Source organism: Phalacrocorax carbo, chromosome 3 (assembly GCF_963921805.1).
Source record: "Phalacrocorax carbo chromosome 3, bPhaCar2.1, whole genome shotgun sequence".
NCBI classification, from domain to species: domain Eukaryota; kingdom Metazoa; phylum Chordata; class Aves; order Suliformes; family Phalacrocoracidae; genus Phalacrocorax; species Phalacrocorax carbo.
The window spans coordinates 43,110,518-43,127,402 of record NC_087515.1 but is presented as its reverse complement, the minus strand read 5'-3'; the positions used below and the strand labels follow the sequence as shown (position 1 = coordinate 43,127,402).

At 37.2% G+C, this 16,885-nt stretch overlaps 1 protein-coding gene across 3 annotated transcripts in view; it reads right to left on the bottom strand.

Annotated features, from left to right (window-relative positions):
* Positions 1-16,885, bottom strand: part of KIF16B (kinesin family member 16B) — a 220,564-nt gene that overhangs the window by 137,017 nt on the left and 66,662 nt on the right. For all 3 annotated transcript variants that reach the window (XM_064446735.1, XM_064446736.1, XM_064446734.1), the window contains exons 16-19: positions 14,540-14,622; positions 14,255-14,343; positions 5,171-5,224; positions 2,244-3,599 (exon numbers count right to left, since the gene is read on the bottom strand). In XM_064446735.1, the coding sequence (XP_064302805.1) occupies positions 2,244-3,599; positions 5,171-5,224; positions 14,255-14,343; positions 14,540-14,622 (1,582 nt within the window). The remainder of the gene's footprint in view (positions 1-2,243; positions 3,600-5,170; positions 5,225-14,254; positions 14,344-14,539; positions 14,623-16,885) is intronic.

Sequence of the window (16,885 nt, the reverse complement as noted above, 5' to 3'; positions counted from 1 at the left end):
AGTGGATGGGAGATGGCAGATGGATGTAGGAGAGCATTTGCATCTATGGAAAAATCGATTTAACCACAAAAATCAGAATTACATTAAAGGAACAAAGCTTATCTCTTGATTTGTAAACATTCTACTATCAAAAGGTATCACTTCCTATAGCTATAAACTTATCCAGCCATGTGATACATTCACCAGTAAGTACACTAAACTGCACCTTGCCACTCTTGAGCGATAACATCCCATTGTCACAAAGATGACTGAAGTTGCTTTATGTTTATTCTATCGCCACAAACCTCTGCCAGTAAAGAAAAAAACAATGACGCATTATTCCAGTATAAGTTAACTTCAAATTATCGTTTTGTGGGTCATCCTTGTAGGTGAAAGAATTTGAGCTAACATGTTAGTCAAACTGGGGCGGGGGGGGGGGGGGGGGGGGAACCACAACATTTTAGCCGGTTCGATGGACTTGCACTCATACAGCATTTCAAATGAATATTGCATTTGAACATTTTCAGAGAATTAACACTGATCTGAACCAGAGCACATGATCACATAACAGTATCAAGATGAACAGCAAGAAACATATACAATTCATATGCTTACTATAGCACCCAAGACATTGTGTACTGTGAAGTGTAAATTCAAACACAAGAGCAATTACGTAGCCTGTAATATTTAACATACTATTATGTATCTTATGATTTTTCTTCTAACTCGACATTTAGAAAAACTTTCAGGCCCCTGGGATATTCACTGAAAGAGTTCAAAGTTTCATTTAGCTTGTTCAAGCGGACTTCAAAGTAAACAAGAAAAACAAGGAAGAATAAAAAAAGGAGAGACCTTTTCAATTCCTTGGTATCTTTTCCAAACCTCAGTCTTGTAGCTGACAACATATTTTTTTCACTTGTCACACAACCCAGCAATCTCTTGAGGGCTAAGCTGTCTATTTTTGTGGAGCCTCAAGTGTTTTATACCTTACTTTAATCAGGCGAGATGCTTCATGTAGAAAATGAAATTTTGTGTTCAAGACAATTATGAAAATAATGGCAATACCCACAAAAAAATGATAAATCCGTATTGAAAATGCTTAACTAAAAACCACACAATGTAGCTCTAAATGTTGAAAAAGTGACCTCTATACAGTGTTGAGAAAGGAACTATTATCTTCTGGTAACGGTTTGAAAGAAAAAGGATACAGAAGAGCTCTTCAATTTGGCTATAGGGAAATTTCTTTTTTCAGGTAATTTTTCTTAACAAGCATCTACTTGAAGGGCTTATGAAAGAGGAGTTAGATAATTAATGGAATACTAAAAAACAAATAAATGCTACCTCAAGAAAAAAAATTCATTGTTTCACCAATAATCACAGGTTTTAAAGCTATAACATTAGTAAATCAGACAACACATTTAAAAATGGCAATTCTGCACTTTTTGCATCCTGCCTGGGTTAAATACCTTAATCCCAGTGGATTTTTCCTCAGGCCAAAAATAAAACAAAAGACTTCTTCCTCTTCTTCCTTCCACACAGAAAGATCCATCCTTACCTGAATCACTTTTCTCTGAGCCTCCCATACTTATGCTGAATGTTATGCTACCAAGTATCATGTGTATAACTGATGACATTCCTTCCGTACCTAAAAGGGTTTGTCATCATATTGGGCTGTATTAATGCCTCTGTATATTTTCTAATAATCTCAAAAACCGCTATCAAGTTTTACAAGGATATATGGCTGGTGTATTTTATTTAGCCCTGAAACCAATAACAAAAACTTAAACATTACACCTGTTTACTTTGAATACCAGAACTGTTCAGTACATCAGTTGAGAGGACAGTTGGCAGTCTACTGTAACTATCAGTCTCCAAATCTTAAACAAACATCTAGCTTATCACCAATAAAGAAACAAAATGTTATACATTAACATTTTAAGAAAAAAGTTGTTAGATGGTACATGTTTATGTAAGGGCAGAACATAAGGTTGAATAAGCTCTCTAAAACAATTATTTAAGTACTGTGATGGCTAATGCAAATACTATACTGCTGAGGTTGGGATAAGTATCCGAAAACAACAGAAATTAATAAGTGAGCATGAATCCTTTAAAAAGCAACACAGAATTTCAATTCTGGGTAAACTACTTGAAACTCATCAAGAAACTCAAGGACACAGAACAATCACTCTCTCAGCATATAAGGTATAAAACAATTCACTTTTTGTGGATAGGTTCTAATAAATGGAAGGTACCACAACACTTACCGTTCTCGGTCTTGTTCGAGGGCTTTCTGCTCAGCTTCTAAACTAGCCTGCAGACCTGCCTGCTCGCTGCAGCTGTTGTTCAAGGTGGCAAGTTTCTGTTTCTGCTCTTCAATTTCGAAGTCTATTGTCGAACGACGTTGCAAAGCAGAGTGCCTCCTTTCTAACTTAGCAACAGCTTGTTCCAGTGCCTCTCTCTGCTGTTTTTCCCTTGATTCAAGGATTTCTTTTTCCTTTTTCCGGACCTTTTCTTCCTGACGAGCTACATTGGCTGTGAATTCAAAGGTTTCTTGAAGCTGCTGCAGCTGATTTGTGCTAGCTCTATACTGGGCAAGCTGCTCTTCTTTTTCTTCTATTTCTTTCTCTATTTGATAGAGAGTATTATCTAACCCTAACAAGCCCCTATCAAGGACTTCAGAAGCTCTTTGTTTCTCTTCCAGCAGAGCTGGCAAATGATTACTCTTCAGGTACTCAAGCTGACGTACTTTAGATTGGAACCTGTACTCTGCTGGCTTTATCTTGTCAGATTCTTCAGCCTTGAGTACAGCATCCACAAAGTTTTCATCATCTCCCTTGGGATTTGTATGTTCTTCATGTACAAATTTTAAGTGGTCCAGAGCTCTTTTTTCATCTGATATTTCCTTTTCTAGGTGATCCATTTGTTTAACTAAATCTTTTTGCAAAATAGTCAACTGTTCCAATTGTTTCCTCTTAAACTCTACGAAATCATGCTGTGCTTTTTCTAACTCTTCAAGGTTTTCATCACCTTCAGATCGGGCTTCCTTGATTTTCAAAAGAGATTCTCTAATATCTTCAAGATCTCTTTTCTCTTCTTCAACTCTTTGTACATCCCCTCTCTTCAGGAGCTCTATCATGACCTGCTTCTCTCGAAGCTGTTCTTCTAGATGAGCTACCAGCATCACCTGCTCCCTTTCTTGTTCTTCAAGTCTCCTTTTTTCTGATTCCAGCTTAATATACTGTTCATCTTTTTCCTTTTTCAGTTTTTCTAGTTCACGAAAAATCTGCATTTTCTCTGCTTTTTCATTATGATTAAGTTCTTGTAGTCGCTGCAACTCCTCTTTGACCCGGGCAAAAATTTCTTCCTGCTGCTTTTTCTTTTGAAGCTCTATCTCCTGTTGTTCCCGTAATCTCTCTTCTTCAAATTTTTCTTTTTCAGCCAGCAAATCCTTTAGCCTGCTCTCAATGTGCACACTTCTCCGTTTCAGACTCTCTTCCTGTTTTCGAATTTGCAGCTGTACTATTTCTGTCTCTTTGCGCTGTGACTCTACCTCTTGCTGCATTCTTACAAGTTCTGCTTTGTCAGATCTTTGTTTTTCTTCCATCTCTTCTATTTGTTTCCTACAGTAAAACATTTATATGCAATATTTCAAACTTTCCATTTTTTTTCCAAAAGACAACATGTCAACTTAGAAGTTAAAAAGGTTTGGACAAGGATTTTGCAGTATATGTAATGGTTTCTTTTTTTAATAGTTTTGGTCTGCCACAGGTTAAGATCTTGTATTGCTTGGAAGTGACTCAATGCATGAGACAAAGGGTAAAGAGATTCATATAGTCTATTTCAACATAAAAAGTTATGGATATCTGAAGTTATAGGAAGACATATTGTATAGCACTTATGTTAGTAGAAAATTAGAGTGCATCAGTTCTGGTAATTCCAATAAAAATATTGATAGAACTCATCCATGCACTCAGTAAAGACTAAATATATATATTTATATATATACACATACATCCTCATATACACAAACTTGTATAAAAGGACTTGATTAGAAATTTGCCTCACCAAATTTAAGCCAACAGATGAATTAAAACAATGTCTTCTCTTTAGGTGAACCTAACTGAATAAACAGGATTATAAGATTAGGAAGAGACGTATTTGAGAGAGGAATTACTTTAGGACAAATTATTGTCTCCTGTGCAATCTCTTTTAAAGGTTCTAGTGCATTCCAAATGAGGACAGACTGAGACTTGAAGGTCACCATTATCTATTATATCATTGTATTATGATACAATCACTTGAATAGATGTAAAGACAATCTCAAGGTGGTTGGTTACTTTGCAAGAAGTTAGATAAATTAAAACACAACCATAGAAACTTCAGCACAATCTGAATTCAAATCCTATCAATATATCAAAGAGTACAAATATCAGTGATTCTGTTGCATCTTTTTCTGAATAACTTCATCTAATGCTTCAGAGTTTCAGGGTTTTTCTGAGTTTACTTACCTTAGTCCAACTACATAAACAGCTCTTGCAGTCTAAAGCTGAGTTGGCAGAAATTGCCTTTTCAGCTTATGAATCTAATCAATGCTGTGATCTGCAACAAGGTGAGAGCTATTACTTCTAAAATCTTAGCAGGTATGATGAGCCAGAACAGTCAGCTCAGTCTGCCAGCTGACAACAATACTTTTGTTTGTCCTTCAAACTGATTTTGAAATAATGTTCTGGTAAATATGACTGGTATGCCCATACTAGCACTACAGTTTTAAGAGAAGCAGAGCTTATAATGTGAGTTTTTCCAATCACGATTCAAGCCAAAGGCAACTAAAGGATAAAAAACTCCAAACAAATAATATAATTTGCCATCTTTTAAAATAATACCATGAAAATTACATGCAAGAGTAATATATTACACTTGTATAATCTATCATCCTCATACCTTTGTGTTTGATATTTTCTTTGCTAAAGATTACAGTCAGCCACAGTTCAGCGTCTCTGTCTGTTAGTAATCAGTAAGAATGAAGAGTTCAAGAAAATAAACAAAATCTTCATAGAAGACAAAACAAAATTATGTCAGGATCCTCTGCATTATAAATAACACCATGATTCCAAATTAATGCTTTAAATGAGTCTACGACATGTGTGTATATATATACACACACCCACACAAAGACCACAGAGAATCTTACCTTTTACTTTCTAATTTTTCAAGCTCCTCTCGTTGTTGTCTCTCAAATTCTAGCCTGATTTTAAAAAAACAAAACCAAAAATAAAAGAGAACACAATAAAAAGGTTAATTCCTGAGTATCACAAAAAATAGGAAGATATGATGCAATTCAGTCTTTGTTTACAACATTGTAACAATGGTACAAATCAAGAGTTTTATAAAACTACTTTCTACAGTAACAGACAATATTTGCTTCATGAGGGTTACAAATTGGATATCATGCTGTCTGGCACAAGTACAAACAGAAAAACAAATTAATTTCTGGGGGGAAAAAAGAATATTTAAAAAGTAAAGTTAAACAAGACAGATAAATGATTAGCATAGCCTCTGCAAGTTAACTACATGCACACAAGGCAATCAATACATAGAAATTCAATTTCTCTACCTTAGACAGATTGGTCCTTTTACAGTGAAAAGTCTGCCATGGGAGGCAGGGGTAAACAGAGTGATCAATTAAGAAAGGAATTGATAGAAAAAACACATTAGCAGTACAGAAGATTTTAAAGTCAACAACAGTTTGTTTTATTAGAGGTTAAACTGGTTAGATTCATAGAACATTTGTCACCTTACAACTCCAAAGTAAAATTTAAATAATTATTATTTCTAAACATGTTTTTCAAATGCGAGTGATAGTTAAATCAATGCTCCTCTTCCTATGGTTTATTAACTTGGGCACTTCTGAGAAGTGAAAGAGCTACAGAAGTACACTATGGCACGCTTGTAGTTCTTCCTTTTCCTCCCAAAAGAAAAAACCACCCTCAAACATTACTATGATGTAATCAGTGGGGTTGAAAAATATCAAATGCCTGCCAATTGCAATATTCAAGCACAGGACACAATTCAAACCCATTTATCCAAAATATTTTGAGATTTTAATCTGTTTAGTGTGATGAGGTTCTGAAAAATTATTAATAATATTTAATGTCATTTTAATTATCAGCTCTTATTACAGTTATCCAGAAGTCTTTCTCTTATTTTAATTTCCTCTGAAAGATTTATGGGTTTTTAAGGAAAATTTTCAAAATAAATATTAAAAAAGCATAGAGAACCTATGTATAGACTGAAATATTCAACCAAATGCACAAATATCCAGTTATTTCAGGCCTGCTACAGCTTAAGGAGCTTGCAGGTTAGCGAGACAGTCCATAAGCGCTGAAAAAATGCAAGACATAAGTTAACTTCAAATATTTGAGGAACTGCAGTTTAAGATGTCATGACCACAATTATGTAGGCAGGTTTTTTAAGAATAATGTATTTTTTATATTTCTTTCTAAAAAAAAAAAAAAGATACAAATGCCGCCTACAACACACAGGAATTGCCCTTGAAAATGTGCAAAAATACACCAATAATCTAATGTTTAGAAAGCAATTTAAATGAACTTTGCCTCCTACATGCCCAAGAAGCATCTTTCTAACTGTTGCAATACTAGAGAAAGACTAGTTCAACAAATTCCATTTTCCCCTATTTCTCATAAATTCATTTATAGAAAATGCCTTCTACAATGCCTAAGAGATTAGCAAATGTAGATTTTTATACACAATTCCAGACATCTGGAGACTTCATGTAAATATATCACCAAGAGCTCCTTCACATTTGCATTAAGACTGTCTAGGATGGGCACTATCTCATTACAGCACGAGGAGAGATGACAACTTGGTATTTCTAATTTTATCATAGTTTCTGTAGCTGCAATGCAAAATCCAAGAAGTTACGCAAAGAGAACAAAAAGTAATCTTAAGGGACCTTCAGAAAGCAAAAGCTTAATTTAATAGTTACAATGCACTTTTTTTTTCACCCCTTTATTTTTTTTTGTTAAGCTATACCTCAACAGTGCTCACTTTGGCTATGGTCTACCTCTGGAATTATTAGCTGTTAGTTATCGCTTCTTAGGTAAGGCTTGGCTGACAAATGCCACTTCTTCACTATGAGAGTGAGGTTACCCAGAGAAGCTGTGGATGCCCCACACCTGGAAATATTCAAGGCCAGGTTGGATGGGACTTTGAACAACCTGGTCTAGTAAAAGATGTCCCTACTCATGGCAGGGGGGTTGAAACTAGATGATCTTTAAAGTCCCTTCCAACCCAAACCATTCTATGATATTTGTCATGACTTCACTCCAAAATAATATAAATGCTAAGGAATATAGCTCTGGTTTGTCAAAATGCAGATGTCCGCTGGGCAGTGTCAGAGGTAGATCATATTTGCTTAGGCAGCTGGCACAGATGATTTGCAAGTATTCCCATGCTTGGTGAAGCAATAACAAAGTAAAATGTTTTGGATCAGCTAACATAATAGTCAAAAGACTTTTGCTCTGGGTTTTACACGTCCTATAAGACACATGATTTGGCAAACATACTCTATATGCACATAAAAATGGTAACTAGCTTTTGATTGAAATCTCATACGAGGAAAATGAGCCATCATAGCAATCAGTCTGATATAAAAACAGTTCAGTGGTAAAAATTCTGATTTTCTCTTTGAGGAAGTGTGTCTAATTCCTTCAACATTGGTGTCACGACAATCAGTTTTACCTCACACTGAAATGAAGCTGGTGGTGCTCAAAAGTACAGATGAATGAACTATGCAAATGTGGTTGGTTCTTCAGTGAAAAGGGCTATTTTCCAAAGCTAAAGATGGATCACCATCAACACCCCAATAAACAGCTTCCAAACACTACAGCTAGCTGTTTTAAAAATGCATGCTTAATGGATTTTAGACAAGTAAATACTCCTATGAAGAAAAGGGCTAACACAGCCTGGTGTTTTCCTGCTATTTAGATTTGGTGGTGCCTAAGAAGGTCTGAGCTCCACTGAAGGCTCTCCTAGCACAGGGTTATTCGCAGTGCCTCTATTCTCTGTCAAAGGTGCACACACTGCAGCTTTTATTTCTGCAGGGGTAATAATGATGCCTGTCTTCCTTAGCTGACTCCCTGTTTTCTGAATATATTTAGGAATTCATGACTTTTAAGACCATTATCTCAGCAGTGTTTGCTTCAAACTTGTTATGAGTTCAAAGTTATTTCAGGGCAGGAGAGAATCTGGGGAGGCAGGACAGGCTGTCAATGGTTGCAGAAACCTTGTTTCTTTAAGAAGCTAGTAAAAAAGAAGTCTCAGCATCACAAAAAAAACCTTGCCCGTTTTACAAAGCACAGACGCAAGACTGATGTTTTCCAGTTTAGGCTATCGGCAACAAAAATCTTTTTCACATAACCTGTACTCCCTTTATTAATGTGAGCTCTACTGTGAATAGAAAAAAAAATATTAGCTTGAAATTAAAAAGAAAGAAACATACAGATATTAGCAACCAGAATCTACTCCTCCTTTCGAAGATCTACCACAAAGGAACTTAATCTGATCAGTGTTGAATTACATAGTCACCATTTTCCCGGAAAATGTGGCATATCTAGTGATTAGAGCAGTGTAGATGAGCTGCAGAGAAAAAAAGAGTCAGTTCTACTAGCACAATACTACAATAGCTTAATTTACACAGCACAAAAGTGCTATCTGGTACTACATCCATTAGGAAAGACTGAGCACTGGCAAGACTACAAAGATATTACAATACCACTCAGTAGCTCAATTTATGAGATTAGTTTTAAACAAAAATAAAAAAACACATGCTAAATCTTGGTGACAAGACCAAGGTTTCTCATGAGTGATTCTCATGAGTGTTTTGTAGCTTACAAAAGGTCCACAAATGAAATCTTCAGTAACGATATATATGCAAAATTCTATTTTAACCAAAGCTCATTATCTGAAGCAGTGTTGCACAACACCAGACTAAAACCAAAGACTGGGAACACACAGAACAAAGAGTTTTGCATGTTAAGCCAAAATTTTATGCAACTATCTTCACATATGGGAAATCAACAGCCAAACAAAAACAACACCCCATCCCCTCCAAAGCCACACACAGAGACCACCCATCTGAAAACCCAATTAAAGATAATACTGGTTTTCACATGGGAAAGAAAGATACAGCAAGCAAGATCCATCATTTATCTGCTTTCACAACAACTTTAGGTAATACCCCACAGGCTCTCTGCCATTGATTGTAAAGATGCTAGATCTTACGAGCTGTTTATTGCAGCCTACAGAAATTGCAAATTTAGCTGCCTTCCTTTAGGTTATCAGTACTGAAACTGGAAGAAAAGGTGGTCTTCAAAGTACTACAGTAACTACAGGCAGAATGCTAGTCAGCTACAGAAGTCGCACAAAAAAACCCAGAGTGTCAGCTATCGAATCTAGATCTACACTCCTGGTGGGCAGTATACCATTATGTTACAAGAAACTGATACTACCATCTATTGTAAAAAAGGGTCATACCAAAGGCCCATGTACCACACTGTTCCTGGTGAAATAAAAAAAAAATGAAAATACCAAAGCAAATTTAGTGTACAATATTCTTTTCCATCTGTACTTTTCCAGGAAGCAAGACGCTTGCCCCTATCTAACACCTTGGGTACAATTATCCTGCCTTTGATAACCAGAGGTCAGTTTATTGAATGTTTTACCCAGGCTGAACAGCCACCACTCAAAAAAATAACCACTGCAGCACTGTACTTGCTAAGCAGCATTCCTAGCTGCAATTACAGAGCTCAAGCATTCTGCAAGCCACGTAACTCTCTATGAATACAATGCCAGTGGCTTTGAATTATTACTAAAGCTGAAATGTTTGGGGTCTGCTTTATTTGAAATGTATTCTTTCCTTTAACTTGCATTTACCCCAGCCACCTGTTCCCCTTAAAGTAACACTTCCTGCAGAATTATCTCTTTGGGACAAGCACCACATGATCAGAAGAACACCAGTGCTACCACAAAGGAGAAGATGGAAAGAAAACAGTGTTAGCATCAACATAAATTTTTAATTGTCATGGAACACCAGCCTAGCTGAAAAGCTGCTGTTGCCAAATTGCTGTCCATAAAGATGCACCAATTATAGAAGATGCTTTCTTCTACTGCTTTGTAAGACCAGGGCTCAGTGAAACTGCAGTGCAAACTTCAGAGCCTACCTTCTCTTATGCAGCAGTCATAAAAGCAGTAAAAACAGTCATTTCAGGTTGTTTTGCTTTTGTGGGTTTTGGGTTTTTTTTTAAAGCACTGATCTATTAGAACGACACCTGCCTCTGCACTGTGTGGGAAATATGTCTTATTAGGTATGGCACCTATTGTTTTAAACATGGTTAAAGTATCTAAAGATAGGGGTAAGTGTTTAAATTATGAATATGCATTATGAATATCCTTGCTTAGAAAAATATATGTACATAACAGTGACTATGGAAAAATCTCAGATCAGTTTTATTGCTCACTTAGAAGTGACATTCATACAGATCTGCATTCCTCCTATAATGTGAGCCTTAAGCATAATCCTTTCTTGTGTTTACAAATTAAGCAGGACAAAATATCTATTCCTGCAAGCCAGCTCACAAAGATTAATTGAATGCAGGCTAGCAGGAGAATACCAATAACTAACCCTCTGCTTGTAGTTTATTACCTAATAAAACACAGGCATGGAACTGTTCAGGAATACGATGAGTATTTCACCTAAACTTATCCTCAATTTCAACAGCAACAGCACTCTTGTAATCACACCAAGAAAGGAAAATAGAAGTACAAGAAGTATTAGATGGGAAAAATGGTAGTGTTTCTAAAAATTGCTGCATACATTGATATAATTATATTATTCACACACTGATTTCCAGGAAAGCAAGGCAAGACGTTTGGAGAACTGATAAGGGGGAAAAAAAAAAAAAAAAAAGCAGCTATATTTCACAAAATATATTAGGTGAAAAAGAATTTGCTGCATCTACTGCATCACAGAGACAGTCAAGTAACACTCGAGACTTGTTCTGTTTTGTTTTAAATAAGGGTGACAGCAAAAAATGATCTCTGTAAGAGACAATTTGGCATTATCTGAAGACAGTATGAACTCCTTGGGCAGGGGATTGTTCTTAAGCCTACCTTCAACTGGGCCTTGCCCATGCCATTATATTTTGCTGCAAATCTGAAAGACTACAAGTGAGGCAATGCTGAAACAATCTGTCCTACTCTATGCTGACTGCAAGGTCAAGGTCAGTCCTGTGCAGTATAATGCAATTATTCATAACAGTATTTTAATAGACTAACATTAGTCAGGGAAAAGCTCAGAATAGCTGATCATTTACCGGAGGTAGCAAAGAACAGCTAAGAACTTTCCTCAGCCCACAGAAAATACAATACTAGCAACTGTCACTAGAAATTTTAGATCAAACTATCTGAAAAGCTGAAGAAATAGAAAAATATACATATACTTTTTTTGACCTTTTCTTTCATCTCTGAAAAAAGATGTAATTTATGAGCATCTAGCTCACTATTGAGATCTCTGTAGGTAGCTCAGTAGCAAAAGAGTAACAGTCACATTTGAATCAGTGTTATTACACATATTCACTGTATTCAAGACATTGTTTAACTTGAAGTTATTATTACCTGTCCAATCTTCCCAAGTTCTAATGGATAAAGAGCAAGCCCACAGTAAAACCTGGGAATAAAGCTGCACTATCCAAGCCTGTAAATCAATTTACAGCCAATTTTTCAAAAGCACATAGGTGGTTAAAGTGCCTCATCTCACACTCAATTCAAAACACAGGCACTAGCTGTTGAAAAAAAAATTACAACAAAACACCATCAATTCTCTGTAAGTCATTTTAAGAACACTGGTAAAAACATTAAAAACAGCTTCTCTACGTAAGTAGTCTATGTCATTGTAACTATAAAATAAAATTGTTTTCCACATCCTAACTTGGCCACCTACTAGGGGGGTATATAGGTGAGAACGCAAGACATTAACTTCCCAGCCTTTTTATGCTTGTATTGGTATTCTACTATAGTAACTCAAAAAACATTGATTTTCAGTGTACAATGCATTTTTCTTAGGAAAAAGAGTTAACTTGTAATTCCGCAGAAAGCATAAACATGAAGTTTGCCATGTCATCATTGTATAGAACTGCCTTGGTTATAATGCCAATGTTGAAGGCACAGAAGCAGGCTGTTCCCAACTGCCGCAAGGTGAACTGGTGCGGAACACAACCAGCCTGGCTCAACAGAGAGCTTTTGCTGGCACTCAGGGAAAAGAAAGGAGAGACTACCACTTTTGGAAGAAGGGTCAGGCAACTCAAGAAGAGTACAGAGACCTTGCAGAGAGAAAATTACACAGCAACAGACCACCTAGAGCTCAATCTGGACACTGTTGTAAGGGATAACAAAAAAATGTTTTTAGAAATACATTAACAACAAAGAGAGAAGCAAAGAGAATCTCCATCCTCTACTGGATGCAGGAGGAACACTGCCACCAAAGATGAGGAAAAGGCTGAGGTACTTAATGCCTTCTTTGCCTCAGTCTTTAACCATCAGACTAGTTATCCCCGGCATATTCAGCACCCTGAGCTGGAAGGCAGGGATGGAGAGCAGAATAAGCCCCCCATAATCCAGGAAGAAGCAGTTTATGACCTGCTGAGCCACCTGGACACTCACAAGTCTATAGGGCCTGATGGGATCCACCTGAGCATACTGAGGAGCTCACCAAGCCACTCTCCATCATTTTTCAGCAGTCCTGGTTAACAGGGACAGTCCCAGATGACTGGAGGCTTGCCAATGTGACGCCCATCTACAAGAAGGGCTAGAAGGAGGATCTGGGGAACTACAGGCCAGTCAGCCTGACTTTGGTACTAGGGACAGTTACTGAGCAATGCATATTGAATGAGCTCACCAAGCAAGCATGCACAGGACAACAAGGGGATCAGGCGCAGCCAGCACGGGTTCATGAAAGGCAGGTCCTGTCTGACCAACCTGATCATCTTCTATGACCAGGTGACCTGCCTAGTGGATGAGGGAAAGACTGTGGATGTTGTCTACCTGGATTTTAGCAAAGCCTTTGACACTGTCTCCTACAGCATTCTCCTAGGGAAGCTGGCAGGACATGGCTTGGACAGGTATACTCTTTGCCGGGTAAAAAAAATGGTTGGATGGATGAGCTAAGAGGGTTGTGGTAAATGGAGTTAAATCCAGTTGGCAGCCAGTCACGAGTGGGGTCCCCCAGGGCTCAGTGTGGGGGCCAGTTCTGTTTAATATCTTGATCCCCCTGTCCAGGTCATTGATAGAGTGCACTCTCAGTAAGTTTGCAGACAACACCAAGTTGGGTGGGAGTGTTGATCTGCTTAAGGGTAGGAAGGCTCTGCAGAGGGAACCTGGACAGGCTGGATTGATGGGCTGAGGCCAGTTGTTATGAGGTTCAACAAGGCCAAGTGCCAGGTCCTGCGGTTGGGTCACAACAACCCCATGCAGCCCTACAGGCTTGTGGGAAGAGTGGCTGGAAAACTGCCTGGTGGAAAAGGACCTGGGGGTGTTGGTTGACAGTGGTGAATATGAGCCAGCGGTGTGCCCAGGTGGCCAAGAGGGCTGACAGCGTCCTGGCTTGTATCAGGAATAGCGTGGCCAGCAGGAGTAGGGAAGTGATTGTGCCACTGGTGAGGCCACACCTTGAATACTGTGTTCAGTTTTGGGCCCCTCAGACTAGGCTGCCCAGGGAAGTGGTGGAGTCACCATCCCTGGAAGTGTTCAAAAAATGTGTAGACATGGCACTTGAGGGGATGGTTTAGGAGACATAGTATTGTTGGTTTGACAGTTGGAGTTGATGATCCTAAAGGTCTTTTCCAAACTTAATGATTCTATGATTCCAGGTACTACAACTTTCTTTGTGTTAGATCTATCAGCGTGGCTGTTTACTGGTACAGTTACTCTTCTTGCATTTAAGTAGAGAAATCCCAGGTAAAAGCAAGTTTTAAGCAGGATGGAAAGTTCCTTGGTGTCTCTTCAACCCATTTTCTAGCATGGTCTAGTTCAAGTAGCATTTCAGGAAAGTTCTGGCTTCATTCAGAAGCCTACTATTTAGCAAGCATATACTATTAACCAGAGAACAAAATATTTTCTAACTACTGCCATTTGGAACATTCAAGCCACTAAAATGAAGAACAGCTATAACTTTAATAACTGCCTTTTTGAATATACTCACCCTGGATTATAAAGCATAACCGCTGATAGGTTCTCACAAGATTTTGAAAGATCTGTCATAGACAAGCTGAAGGAAGATAGCAGTCCACTCTAACAACAGACCATAAAATAAATGTATTAGACGAACACTGATGTGCTTACAAACTCTTACTTTGTTTCAGCTGTTTAAATATTAACTAATGTATGTGAAGCAAATTTTAAGAAGTATTTTATAACAATCAAGGTATGTCTATATTAGTAAGAAAATTGTGAAAAGGATTAAATTTCCCTACTGATTCAATCTCACCTTTCTTTTTTCCCTTAGCTTAGCAGCTTCTTTGGGGTGGTTAAAGCGAAACATATTGGTTCTTCCAAGTAATATAACAGCACCTGATGAGAAAAAACACACACGGTTCACTGACAACATACCGTACCTGAAAATGCCAAGTAATTTTTCAGACACACAATGTGTAAAAGCAAAGACCTCCATGAAGCAAAAGCAAAATGAAAATGGATTTTGAGAAGTGTATAACGATGCTTAGTCACAGCTACGTTAACAAATGTATAGTTTATTCCTTCCTCTTCCTAACTAAAACAAAAAAAAAACACCCTAACCCCACCATACACATGTTCATGCAAAGGTCAATCATGTTCATACAGTTCCGTTAAAGAACAAATACACATAGATGAAGCACTGGACGCAGCTGCCCCAGTTTGGTCTATATACTCTTCAACAGTGCTACTTTGGAAGGCAAAAGTAGGTACCAGATACAATGGGAACGTCCATAAATGTGACTAAGAACAAACTTGCCCATCCACTACTGATCGCAATCAGGTTTGAATCCACCTATGCTGATGCTCTGGATCTCCATAATTAGTACTCTTACTTACCCTTCTCTTCTCTGTGTGGAACAATGCTGAAAGTTTATAGTCACTCAGAACAGGATTATTAGACTTTTATACCCAATAGCTATTTTTCTGAGGGAAGAACCTTGAATAATTCATACTGCTCAATGCACATCAGTTATTGTATTTAGTTAGTTAAGGTGCAGGCCACAAATAATGAGATTCTGGGAAATTCTTATCATATTTTAAAGACAATGGCACCAAGATTAATACTTTCTAAGAAGTATATTGTCAGTGATGTCTCACTACTGTCATAACATGGAAGTCTTCTAAGTTAACCACCACAGAATCAAGCATTTATCTGTCGGTCAGTATGAGGCATTTCTAAAACAAAAAAAGACTCCATTGCATTCACAGTATGAAAAAAATGACATTCAGGCTGTTCATTACAAAAATTCTTACCATCTGAGAATGAAATGCTGTCCTTAATAAGGAATGATCCTAGCTTCATTAGGAATAATCAACCCAAATAAGGTCACCCAGTCTTGGCAAACAAACAGCAAAAAGCACTACAGTCACGACATCACTTCTTGCTGTCTACACAACACCTTAGTTTTGGACCATATGAACAGATCACCTCAGTCCTATCTTCAAATGAATTAACTTCCATAATCTTTAGCTAGGTTAGGTCATTTTGGTACCACCTCTAATTTATATGATGACCTTTACTTCAAAAGGTGTGCTGGACATACTTTTTACATAAACATATTAAAAGGGATCCCTGACAATCATGACTGCTGTAGTGAAAGGGCTAAAACTGTTTTTACTCTACCACTGCTGCATACACTAACAGTTGTCCCAAACATTTATCTTTTCCTCTCTTGCTGACTGCCTGAAGGGGGATTTTGTGATAGGGATGACTTCTATGAAATTCCTTCAGTTACTTCCAAATTAAGGTAAAAATTATTAATTGCAAACATTTTTGACCACTTTACTAGGCAGAAGCAAATTTAATTAAAATTTCAGAATTAATACAGTTATAGATATGTGTTCCTAACTTCATGAATTTATAAGAAAACAGGAGAGAAGCTTAACCGCAAGCACATGAGAGTCAAACCCAGATGACGGATCAGATGAACAACTCCTAGGTTTCTCTTTCAGTACTTCCATAGAATCCTATGATCATTTTTGTATTGTTCTATTAAGGAAAAACTCTACAATCTTAATTCCCACTTGACAGAATTTTTATAAGCATCAACATCAAAGCCTCTTTAGGAAAAATAAATTGGACAAAACCATGCAGTCAAATATTTCCTAAGCACCAGGTCGATTGCCCAATGTTGTAGAATGCAGCTCTTCATCAGAATGCAAGTACGTGAACTACAGTGTAAAGGTCGTCATGGAAATGTAACTAGATTTGCTATGGGGTTTGCTTTCCATTTATTTACTATAAGCAACAATTCTTATTCTCCTTCAATGTTAAATGGCAAAGAAAAAAGGTTTGTCAAAATACACTGACAATCCTAAGAACACCATCAAAAACTAAGCAGAAAGTCTTCATCATTTGTGAAGCTCTGAACTCACAACAGATGTTGTGAGAGATGTTGTGGAGCTCTGACTCCAACAGATAAATGGCCAGAGAGCATAGGAAAAAAAATATATTTTTAAAATATATATATTAAAGAACACCTGTTGAATGTCATCAAGAATCAATGATCTATACAGAGCAATCTTTTGGAACTGTGCAAACAAATATATTAAAAATTAATATCTTACCAACTTCCAGAAATAAAAAACTAACTTTTAG